General features: G+C 38.2%; 1 protein-coding gene across 3 annotated transcripts in view; it reads left to right on the top strand.

Annotated features, from left to right (window-relative positions):
* Positions 1 to 13,176, top strand: part of LOC126254637 (dosage compensation regulator) — a 184,831-nt gene that overhangs the window by 78,954 nt on the left and 92,701 nt on the right. For 2 of the 3 annotated variants that reach the window (XM_049955330.1, XM_049955329.1), the window contains one exon: positions 5,437 to 5,483. In XM_049955330.1, the coding sequence (XP_049811287.1) occupies positions 5,437 to 5,483 (47 nt within the window). Of the gene's footprint in view, positions 1 to 5,220; positions 5,317 to 5,436; positions 5,484 to 13,176 lie in introns of those variants that run through there. The other variant, XM_049955331.1, reaches the window with a different exon arrangement.

Genomic DNA, 13,176 nt, shown 5'->3' with positions numbered 1-13,176 from the left:
TGCAACAGATGACGAATGAAAGAAGCAGTTACAGACTGGTTATCCTCACAAGAGAGAGACATCTATGACTTACAGATACAAAAGCTTGTAGAATGCTATGACAAATGTTTAAGCAATCATAGAAATTGGAACTACGTAGAGAAATGAAGATGTAAGGCATTAAATAAAAACTTTTTTTGAAAAAATCTGTGGTGGTTTATGTTTTATAAGAAATTGGATCTTACTTTCTGAATAGCCCTTGTAGTTTATTATTATACTCTGCCAGTGGTTTGTTTTTATCCAGCCCCCACCCCCTCCTCCATAGCATTTTAAGATATTGTGGTCATGGGGCTGAAATGAGAGGTGAGTTGTTGAGATTAAAGTTAATTCTTCACAAGAACATTGGTCTGGCAGGTTCATTAAAAAATTATACCTTGGATCTGTATTATAAAATCTGTTTTAAATAAACACTGTTGTGACCCTGTATGTCAACCAAACTTATAAGTACAGAAATTTACTGCATATAGCAATAGTAAGTGCTGTATTATGCTCATTTCTGTTTGCAGTAACACGCTAACCAGGTCAGAATTTGTGACAGATTAGTAAGACAACTGTGTCTGGTTAACAAGCTACTAGGAGGAACACAAAGTATGGTAAATAGCTGGCTCTATTTTTATGTAATGCAAATAAGACCTTTGAGTGGATCTTTCCAGTTAAAAGATCTAATAATGTTAGCTCATTTTGTGAATTCAGTAAATGTCTGCTGCTCTTGTTTGCCTGTATAAACATACATTACAATTGCCTGTATAAAAGTATATTACAATTGCCTGTATCTGTAATAGGTTCCATTCAGCCACTTGCGTATGTGCAGTGTTACAGGTAACACAAGGAAATCTGTTCAACTTGTTGCTGAAGATAGCAATTAACATTTTTGTTCATACCAAAACAACAAACAAAAAAGTTACCTTGGAGCCAGTAGATAACACAAAATAAAAGTGTCTAATAACTGTATAATGAAAATGGCACTTAAGAAATGGACCAATAAAAGTATAGAACCCAAAGGTTTTGAGCAAACTATGACTTCCAAAACAGTTCAGACTTCCATTGTGAGCTAAAGATAATGGCTGGAAGAGAGTGGTAATGTACTGCATAATACTAAAGTGAGTGAAAGTAAATTAGAGCTTGGTCTCGACACCAGTACAAGAAACACAATTTTGGAGAGAAGAAAGATTGCTTCTTGTAATAGTATCCATTTGTGTGTGAGAGCTATAGTCAACACCTACTCAGTTAACGCTCTACACTCTTGTGAGACCAAGATAGGAAGACATGGCTCTTCCTCTAGAGCTATATTTTGCACTAAAGCCCTCTTACATAATTGCTGTAAAGCAGTCATTGTTGCTACCAGTGCTTCAAAGTTTTTGAAGTCTGTGTCTCACACATTGCCAGTAATGACACACATTTACTTTGGTTCTCACTTCGTAATTATGTGAAATTTTTTCATACAGCCAGTCATAAAGTGTGATGGATGAACTCCACTAATATTGGAAACAGTATGCCATTCTGTGGTATTTATGAATTACTTACCATATTTAATCGAATCTAAGCCGCATCTAAAAAATGAGACTCGAAATAAAGGAAACAAAATTTCCCGAATCTAAGCCGCACCTGAAATTTGAGACTCGAAATTCAAGGGGAGAGAAAAGTTTTAGGCCGCACCTCCAAATCTAAACAAAGTTGGTCCATTGTAATATGAGACACAATTTAGGTCAAATGAATGACGATACAGCTACAGTAGTTTGGTTCGAGTCGTAAGCTTAGCAGTTCAGCTTTACCAGGTAGCCTTTGCTCTGTGTCAGGCACTCCGTCCGTATTTATACGGGTACCCTTCCTTTTTCTCGTGCTTCGACTGGTTTGAATTGATTGCTTATTTTTCTTTGATCTGATAAGTGCCGTTCTCTTTGTATTAGGTGTTGGCGTCACTCTAAGCTGAAAATGCATAACTGTACTGTGTCATGCATTGTTTGTCGCATTCTGATAATGAGTGTTTACGGCCTGTCGCCGCTCGCGGCATGGCTTGCTTTTGTGCGTGCTACCGCCGCTTTAAAAAAAAGAGGGGGGGAGGGGGAATCGTCTCATTAGCGAAACAATGGCAAGAGACTGCTATTTGTTGTTACTTACACTGCTGCTTTCATTGATAATGATCAACAAGAACCAAATAATAGACTGCGTATGATAGATGTTCTGAACGAGAGTTTAGCGAAAATTTTTCTCCGTTTGAAAATCTTTACAGACGCCTCTTTAGTACATTAAATTCTGCACAGAAATTACGAGTCATCTTAGATTTAAAAATCTAGTCAATTGCCGTGCTTCATTTCTGAATGTATCACTATTACGCATAAGAAAAATACGAATATAAACATGACACGGTATGTATATTCTTCCGCGTTTGCTGTTGTCTCACTCTAGTTTCGTAGTTTATTAGGCAGACAGAATTTAAATGAGATAACAGCAATCACGAAAGAATACGTGGAAAAATGTGTATATTCGTATTATTCTTATGGTGAAGAGAATACTGCATGTGATTCACAGTTCATAAAAGTTCCTATTAGCAACCATCTCTTCTCACAGGTAGGAAAAAATTCAAAACGTAGAGTTGGCCATATTGACAAACATCCCTAACAGTCTTACCAGTTGGATTTTCGTAGTACATTGAAACGTTGCAACATTCGAAGGTGAACAATACGGAATTTGTATTTACGTCAATGGATACCGGTAATGTATGAAAATGCAGTGGTCGAAACTCGGGGTGGAGGAAAAAAAGCTCGTCTTCCACCTTTTTTTTTTTTTTTTTTTTTTTTTTTTTTTTTTTTTTTTTTTTTTTTTTTTTATGTCGCAGAAGTTTTGGCGCCAGTATTTATCTTTGTGCCTGCAAAGCGTGCCTGTGTAGCGCTACATATATTCGATGACAGAAGTTAGTTGTGGCAGCACCTATGAACATTTTTCAGAACTTCCGCTTACTTTGCACTCGATTCTAAGCCACGGGTGGTTTTTTATTACAAAAACCGGAAAAAAAGTGCGGCTTAGATTCGAGTAAATACGGTAGTTAGTTTTTTCAAAGATAAACATTTACTTCTCTGAAATAATCACCACCACCTGTGTGTTTTTAAACTTTTGTCTGTTTTCACAGATTTTCCATGAATTTCTCTAACCTCAGTTTATTATTATAAAATTTTCCTACCAAAATTTTTTCACATCTTATAGTTCAATTTTCTAGTGAGCAATTCTTGCTCACTCATTATCTCTTCTCTTCACTTGTCTGTAATCATGATTTTCATTAGAATTTTTCTACTTTTTCCCATTTTTTTGCTTGGCTTCCTTTTTTCACCTTCTGCTTTATTTTTGCTGCTGCAACCATCTCTAACACTCCAAACCTCCTCTCTTGCCACAATAGTTCTTCCTTCTCATCCCATCTGGTTAGTGTCCTTTTACGTAGAGTCCTGGGTGACTCTTCCAAACTCTCTCCATTTCCGGAACGTTGCCAGTCTTCTTCTTCCCTCCCTTACTTCAACCCTCGTGCCAGAAAAAGAAGCCACTGGCTCTGAAAGATTGCAAATTTCCTTAACTTTTATACACTGAAGCGCCAAAGAAAGTGGTACATGTTCCTAATATTGTGTAGACCCCCTGCGATCATGCAGAAGTGCCACAACGCAACGTGGCATAGACTTGAGTAATGTCTGAAGGGACACCATAGATCCGCAAGAGTATGAGGGGGTGGAGATCTCTTCTGAACAGCACATTGCAAGGCATCCCAGATATGCTCAATAATGTTCATGTCTGGGGAGTCCACTCTGTAGCAACTCTGGACGTGTGGGATGTGATGCAGGTGATAAGACAGGATGCTTATTTATGTGTCACTTGTCAGAGTCGTATCTAGACATATCAGGGGTCCCATATAACTCCAACTGTACACGCCCCATATCATTACAGAGCCTCCACCAGCTTGAACAGTCCTCTGCTTACACTCAGGGTCCAGGGAGTCAAGAGGTTGCCTTTATTCACTTACACGTTCATACACTCAATACAATTTGAAACTAGACTTGTCCGACCAGGAAACATGTTTCCAGTAATCAACAGTCCAATGTCAGTGTTGATGGGCCACGCAAGGTATAAAGTTTTGTGTCGTGCAGTCATCAAGGGCACAAGAGTGGGCCTTTGGCTCCAAAAGCCCATATCGATGATGTTTTGTTGAATGGTTCGCATGCTCATACTTGTTAATGGCCCAGCATTGAAAACTGCAGCAATTTGCAGAAGGGTTGCACTTCCGTCACATTGAACGATTCTCTTCAGTTGTTGTTGGTCCCATTCTCGCAGGATCTTTTTCCGGCCGCAGTGAAGTCAGAGATTTGATGTTTTACTGGATTCTTGATATTCATGGTACACTCGTCAAATGGTTATGCGGAAAAATCCCCACTTCATCGCTACCTAGGAGATGCTGTGTCTCATTGCTCGTGCGCTGACTATAACACCGTGTTCAAACTCACTTAAATCTTGATAACCAGCCATTGCAGCATTAGTAACTGTGCCAGACACTTGTTGTCTTTGGCATTACTAACTGCAGTGTCATATTCTGCCTGTTGACATCTCTCTGTATTTGAATACGCATGCATATACCAGTTTCTTTGACACTTCAGTGTATATATGTGTTTTTTCCTGCTGCGGCTTTGTGTGTAGATTTTTTATCTATCCAGTTACATTTATTTTCACTGTACCATGAAATATTTGGTATTGCAGCAATGTTTTGTAGCAAGTGTGTAGGATTCACTTCAGAATAATCACTGTAGCAATGCGAAAGATACTAGAGAGTAAGTATTGTACTTAATGTCAAAAGAAAAGAATTTCTTGAACAGCTAGTACAGATTTTTTTGTGTATTAATAGTAACAGTGCCCAGTTATGAATTTAGAATGCACGCTTGCATGTGCGCGCGCGCGTGCCCACACACACACACACACACACACACACACACACACACACACACACACACATTTTGCAGCATCTTAAATTAACCAGTTGTCATACATTTGATATGAATCTGACAAGTTACATATTGCAGAAACCACACAGAATATTTCTTTATAAGTAAAACTTGTACCAATAAATGTTATTTTGAAATTGCAGTTAACTTGTAACTTCATTCTCTTTTTAAGTACAGTTAAATTTTCCAATGTTATCCGTATGAAGATATACCAAGTATTTTCATGGTGTTGCACTGCAGTGATCAGGAGCTTCAGTGCTATACAGCCTGAACCTGGCTACTGATAACCACTCCAAAATTTATGGTAAGTGTTTTGTTTTCACTATATTTCTTCAGATGTTCATTCTTTCTTCAAAACTTTATTTCATCCCATTACAAATTATGAACCTGAATAAAGTATTAATTGCATTTTTCTATTTTTTAGGAGTTTCGTTGCTGAGATGAGCTTTTACGTGAAGCAGCTTGGCCGAAGTAAGTTCATTAAATTCTATTGGCTTAACTGTGTTTGCACCTGGGAGTGAGGCGCTTTGGTTGGCTTATCATTATTAGTCAGTGCGTAATTGGGGTTGGTAGCATATGCACTGCAGGTCTGAAAGCATTGACAGTGTGATGTGTTTTCCTTGTTCACCACTGTGCTTGTTTACTGTAACCACAGAATGTTTCCGAAAATGGATGAGGGGGAATAGTATCATGGTTGAGTGGTAAATGACACCTATTTTGTTATCAATTTTTGTTGATACTGCTAAGGTAGTTGATATTTCTGTGGTATTACTAATAGGTATTGAGTCTGAAGCACACTTTCATTTTAAGTGGCTGAGAAAGTTTTATGTTGAATTTTTACATTTCTTAACACAAGTAATGTTTGATGAAAAGTTCAGACATATTGCCACAACACATTTTGAGTTCCAACTTTCCAGTATTAAACCTGAAAAACTTGCTATTGAGTAATGTCAGTGATAGTGGTGAACCATATTAAGACTGGACTATAGTGAAAAATCCCCTTTTTCACTTTTCAAGGGACTTTTAAAAATGGTGTAAATATAGGAACATATGATTGGTGGAAATTAATTTTTAAGCGTGTCCTTTTTAAATTATATAAATGTGGTTGACATTTAATTTGAAACCCGTGGTCTTATATAAGTGTTACACTTTATGACTACATGGTTAGTTCATACTTTTTTACCAAAAATCCTAGACATGTAGTTTTTCAATTTCCTGTGGTAATTGTATTCCAGTTTCTGTTTGTCGAGATGAGAAGTGTGGCCTTATCTTCAAATACCTGCATGCCTTCACCGAAGGTGCATATCAAAAGTTTTTGGTACTTATGTCTCATGTGTTACCTATAGTTCCTAAACGTATTCTAAAGATGCCTCAATAAGGCGGAAGGTGTCAATAAAGGTTCTGCTGTAATTATTGCAACCTAGACTGTTTTTCCAACTGAAAACTTAATGTTTATCATTGGCAACTTACCACCTGTTCAGACTAAGCCCTACCCAACACCTTGGTCAGTGATGTAACTACGAACCACACTACACACAACAGTTGTTGCCAGTGATGCAACTATGATCCACGCTACACACAACATAGTTATTGTTAGATATACAGTGTAAGAAGACAAAGCACTAATGGCGTGAATTGTTCTGACGTTTAATGACTTCTAATGGTTCAGAACTAGGGAGCCCAGGGTTCAAGAAAGTTAATTACATGATGTTTGTAAACACTAATTGAAAGCCAATATCTTGCCAGTGTCAGTTTAAGTCAGTTAGATTGTTCTTGTTTTCCTGTTCTCCATTAGAATTGTTTCATTAAGTGTAAATGGCAGCAAATTTATAATTGTCATAATGCTGAAACATGTATGAATTAACATTATGAATATAGATGATTTGAATGGACTGCTAGAAGGAAAACATCAATTTTAACATTGTAAAAGCGAGTTCATTCTTTTTTCCCTCATCAAAACAGTTGGAAGGCATTGACTATTACCAAGCATCCAATTCATTAATTTGTTAACTCATTTTGTAGCATTACAGATATGAGAGAACTGCATAATTGCAGCAAAAGAATCCATTAGCAGTAACAGTACTTCTGCTTGTTGGTGGGGCTGTGTTTTATTTGGGACAGGGGAGAGTGTTAGCAAGTACAAATCAGTTTAATTGGACTGTGTCAGTGGTACAACTGCTAAGGCTGTTTTCCTATGAAAAACTTTTATGTGTTATATTGTAAAATAAGTATAACTGCTCAACCTGTAGGTATGTTGTTTGTATTTCACAGAGCTGTACTAGGGTAGTTCTATTGGAGGTAGTATGCCATTGTCTGCCTCAGTCCTTAGAACTGACTGATGCAACATAAGTAGGGGTGTCTACAGTTTCACATGAACATGGAAAATTACTGTAGGCATAGTGAATAGAAGAGAAAGTGTGCACACCCCTAGTACACCAGTTCTACTGTAAGATGTCAGTTACTCTGCTTGTGACCTGTGTTACGCAGCACACAGACTGACTCATTCTTGAAAATTATATAATGAAATGAAAAGTATGTGGACTTAATTAGCTTACCACATGGACATCAGTTGTCAGCTAGTTTAGATAATTTCTGCACAGTTTTGGAAGTTTTTGAAGATTTTGGCTCCTTTTGAATTTTTTTAATGCCCATGAAAAAACAGAATTTCATGTAATGAAGAATCAGTTCGGGAACAGTGTCCGATATACGATCTGTGCAGCATCCAGTGTTTGATATTTCCAAACTATTCGAATGTTCATAAAAGATGTTGCCCCATAAACTGCCATCAAGGAGCTTACAGTGCCAATATTTTCCACCTGCCTAAGAACATGGAAGGTGGTTACATGAGCAATTTCTTTCATATAGAATAGCCATAATCTATAACAGATGTAAGCAAAGATGTTGGCACGTGAGATGAATTGCCACTTCAAAGGCACGAACATTTGGGGCATTTTGTGACTCATCATACTTTGTGTACCACATAACCTGTCAGATATAAAATAAATATTACATTGCTGAGATGCTTCCAAGACTCTGCAGCATCCATTGGGTTGAGCCTGTGTGATGTTATGTTGGCCACAGAATTTTTTCAATTAGGTCTTCCAGTTCCAAAACACTCTTCTTTTGGTGCAAATCTCCATCTAACACAGTGTTTGGCTTATGTATGATGTCGAGGAAAATCCATTTATGTTCAGAGTTTCCGTAGAAGATAATGAAAGCTTAACAGGAACGTAAACACACTGTAACGTGCAAACTGAGGAAGTCTGTTACTGATGGATGGTCATTGCAACTCAGAGATTTTGTGATGCTGAAGTGACATTCAGGTTTCTCCTGATTAAATTTTTCTGAAACCTCTTTCTCCACTCGTATTCAGATATTACTAATGTACTTTCAATGGTTAGTCTTAGAGACTGGAGAGTTCTTTTGGAAGCAAAGCTGTTAGTTTTCTCGGCATGAATGCATCTCCATTTCAGCAGCTTGTAGTGTGCCTCTGAGTTTTTGTGCAAAATATCCTTCGGAAATGAAGAGTTAAGTCCATCCACTAAATTGTTCATACATCTAGAAATGATTCCATTGATTCATTGCATTTGCATTCTATCCCTTAAATTTTTCTGAAAAATTTTATGCCTTTGGGTACTGTGTTACTGAATAACTGCAGAACTAATCTTACATTCATTTGTTAAAATGACATCAGATCCAAGTGGGTGGAAGTTAACATATGGCAAAATTTTAATCTGGTTACTTCTGGGGAATTATCTAGTTGAGCGGCTTTTTTTGTAGTTGATCTCATCATTATAAAATACAGCACGAGTTTTATCACAAACATTATTTCTTATTCATTTTATTACATGGATAGCAACTGAAAATGCCCAAATCCTTGAGGTTCGTCAGCTGGATTCGATTTAGAGCAAGTAACTTGACTTTTATGCCACTAATTCCTAGACTTTGCCAGACCTTTATATTTGGTGGACTGCCATTAGAAATGAATTGCGATAATTCTTGTTCAGGCTTGCCCTAGCTGGATAATTGCTTGAGATATCTGCGTGATGGTGTCACCAGGAGTTGCATTGCAAGTTGCACACACAGCGGCAGGTTGGATCCAGTTACGCAGCAGAGGAACAAACATAAGCACAAGAGCATGGATTGCAAATTTATTCTTTTTGTCTGGAATATATTTTCCTAAATAGATGAACCCATCAACCTCCAGTGAAGTGTTATTGAAATGCAGTTCTTCTTGGAGCTTAATTATCTACATCAAAAATCATCACACCTAATTGTTTTTTATTTTGTTCATTCCAAAAATAATTATTAATTACTTTCACAGTGTGCATATTCATTCCACATGAGCATTTGAGGTTTTTATTAAGTTCGAAAATTTTTCGGAAGGCAACAACAGTATCCTTTGGATGACTTAATTTTTAAGAGCACATTCTCCGTAAGAAGCTTGTTACTGTACCACATTCCTCTATTATTTTTCAATGGGCATTTCTGTATCATAGTGTCTTCTACTTTTTTCTGTTTCTTACTGAGTTGAGTGATGATGTGGGGGATTTGATCAAACTCGTACAGTTTTTGTCTGAGAGCTGCTTTCACAGCAGATTGATTTCATAATTTTCTGTTCTTCATTTATTATGTAATTACACAATTTCCAGTTTCTTACAACTCAATGCTCTCTTCAATGAAATTACTGCTGCATCCATTATAAATTAATTTCGTACATTTTCCTTGACAGAAGAAACACTGGGAGATGTTGTAACTTTTTGTTTGTTGTTTTGTCAGGACTTCAGTGACTGCTTTACTGGTGATTTTCTTTCTTGTAATATTTTTAATCGATATTTTGGTAAATTGGGAAATAATGACAAAACCACTATTGCTTTGAGAGAATTTTAACTTGTTCATCATTGATGACAAACAGGTCTGCTCACCAAAATGTGAATGGCACAGAAAACAGTGGAGTCAGATCTCTGTCTTTCCAAGGAATAGCTGTCACCAATTTTTAAAATTCTACTTTGTTTTTATGGAGTTCTAAAAAATGGTTATTGCATTTATTATTGTTCTTATTATGCCTTAAATATTAGTCATACTTCTCACTGCAGGCTTCAACTCTTCAAGATTTACCCACATTGTCATAATCAAACTCACAAAATAAGCTAAGACAATAGCAACACACACCTTCCGATGCAGCAAAATCATGTCAAATTGAGTCTCAAATGACAGACGTTCATAGTTCATGGGAACACCACCTGTCCTATGCCATCTGCGTTAATATGTCAGGCTTCAGCACACTTTGTCTCCTGCTTGTTATGCCATAAGTGAAAGAAGTGATAAGTGACAGAAAAAAATGTGCACCAACCAGAGATCGGACCACAGATATTAGTATGTAGGCAGGCACTTGTACAATGAGCCACCAAGCCACAGTTACGTGTAAAGCATTATTAAATTATTTATGAAACACAAACCACATTGAGCGACAGGAACAAACAGTTCTTACACGCAAGAGAATGCCAGTCAAGAAGTAAACAAGAATGTGCAGTGGTAGTCTGCGTTATTCATTAGTTAAAATTACTAATAAAGAATAATAAATAATTATGTTCATAAAGATGAATAAGACCTTTATTTTTGAATAAAGTTTTTAGATTTAACTATTTATTCAAATAATCTCCTACATAAAATTTTATTGGATAATGCCCCTACCTGTTGGTGTGCCGTTGTGTATACAACCTGATCATTTTTGGTTTGCTTAGCTCTTAGTTTAAATAGCAGCCACTTCATTTCATGTTTTGTAGGCCATTGGATGTCCTCTACCTTACAGGCAGGACTCTGGGCCATTACCTTTAGCAACATAACACAGTGTTGCCTGTAATGTCCTGACCTATCTTAACACAGTGTGTGCTTCACTGTTACCTTGGCAAGCAAGTTGTCCAGATCGCTCGCCCATTGAAAACATTTGGTCATGGATTGCTGAGAGACTATCACATCACGCCCACTCACTACTGCATGTGAAAAATTCTGGCACGAAGCGGCATGGATTAATTCAACAATTTGTCGTGTAAGTTCAGTTTTACTCAGTGCCAGGTGGGCTAGAGCCATTAGTGGTGCCTTAGGTAACAGCTCTGTGTACTAAATTTCATACCTGGTCTACTTCAAATCACCTACAAATTTAATCATGTATTCTTCCTACTATATTGTATATGCACAGTAAGTAATATTTTGTTACTTGCTATCCTTCCTGGTGTTGTAATTTTAAGATCCAGCAGTGTACTTCCAGTAATTACTCAAAAATATTGCAGTCCATGTCGTAAAAATTAAGAAGCACAGCTATCTGGGATTATGACCCCCACATACGTACTCTTCTCACAGGCTATTTGAAAAGCTTTAAATTTAAATAATTTAGCTGTTTCCAGAATGAGATTTTCACTCTGCAGCGGAGTGTACGCTGATATGAAACTTCCTGGCAGATTAAAACTGTGTGCCCGACCGAGACTCGAAGTCGGGACCTTTGCCTTTCGCGGGCAAGTGCTTTACCATCTGAGCTACTGAAGCATGACTCATGCCCGGTCCTCACAGCTTTACTTCTGCCAGTATCTCGTCTCCTACCTTCCAAACTTTACAGAAGCTCTCCTGCGAACCTGTAAAGTTTGGAATGTAGGAGACGAGATACTGGCAGAAGTAAATCTGTGAGGACCGGGCGTGAGTCGTGCTTCGGTAGCTCAGATGGTGGAGCACTTGCCCGCGAAAGGCAAAGGTCCCGAGTTCGAGTCTCGGTCGGGCACACAGTTTTAATCTGCCAGGAAGTTTCAATTTAGCTGTTATTTGATTGCTTAGATTGTCAACATGTTGAGTATTCTTTCTGCAACTTTTTGAGACAAATAGTTGGAAAAGGCTCCACATTTTTGAGGGAAAAAATTGCTCCAGTTCTAATCAAATATTCTTTAATGCTCCCCAATGAACCATGGACCTTGCTGTAGGTGGGGTATATGTTGAGAGTTCAGACGTGTGGTTCCTGAAGAGGGGAGTAGCCTTTTTGGTAGTTGCAGGAGCAACTGTCTGGATTATTAACTGGTCTGCTCTTGCAACATCAACCAAAATGGTCTTGCTATGTTTGTACTGCAAACAGCTGAAAGCAAGGGGAAGCTGCATCAGTAATTTTTCCCAAGGGCATACAGCTCTAGTGTGTGTTTAAGTGATGGAGGCATTCTCTTAGGTAAAGTATTCTGGAGGTAAAAGAGTCCCCATTTGGATCTCCAGTTGGGGACTACTCAGGACTACCATGGCCATGAGACCTGGATAAGCTGAAAGAACCTGAGTTTGTTTAGAGTTTCAGGAGGAGCATTAAGCAGCAACTGACTAGAACAGGGGAAAGGAACACAGTAGAAGACAAATGGGTAGCTTTATGAGATGAAATACCAGATGTAGAAAAATGAATCAGGAATTTGGTTGCAATAATTACACATCTGTTTGAAATTGATCAACAATATTTAATTCAAAATAATCTCCATTGCAATTTATACATTTCTCCCAACTCTCTGGCAGGCTATGAATGCCATGCCCTAAAAACAGTTGTTGTTTTGAAGCGAACCAGTCAGTGAGCCTTTTTGTACATTTTTATATGAATTGAAGCACTTATCAAGAGAGCATGTCCCAATGATGCAAATACACTCCTGGAAATTGAAATAAGAACACCGTGAATTCATTGTCCCAGGAAGGGGAAACTTTATTGACACATTCCTGGAGTCAGATACATCACATGATCACACTGACAGAACCACAGGCACATAGACACAGGCAACAGAGCATGCACAATGTCGGCACTAGTACAGTGTATATCCACCTTTCGCAGCAATGCAGGCTGCTATTCTCCCATGGAGACGATCGTAGAGATGCTGGATGTAGTCCTGTGGAACGGCTTGCCATGCCATTTCCACCTGGCGCCTCAGTTGGACCAGCGTTCGTGCTGGACGTGCAGACCACGTGAGACGACGCTTCATCCAGTCCCAAACATGCTCAATGGGGGACAGATCCGGAGATCTTGCTGGCCAGGGTAGTTGACTTACACCTTCTAGAGCACGTTGGGTGGCACGGGATACATGCGGACGTGCATTGTCCTGTTGGAACAGCAAGTTCCCTTGCCGGTCTAGGAATGGTAGAACGATGGGTTCGATGA

The sequence above is a fragment of the Schistocerca nitens genome, chromosome 1 (assembly GCF_023898315.1).
Source record: "Schistocerca nitens isolate TAMUIC-IGC-003100 chromosome 1, iqSchNite1.1, whole genome shotgun sequence".
NCBI lineage: Eukaryota > Metazoa > Arthropoda > Insecta > Orthoptera > Acrididae > Schistocerca > Schistocerca nitens.
Note: the sequence above shows the minus strand (reverse complement) of the source record. Positions and strands in the feature narration are given on the sequence as shown.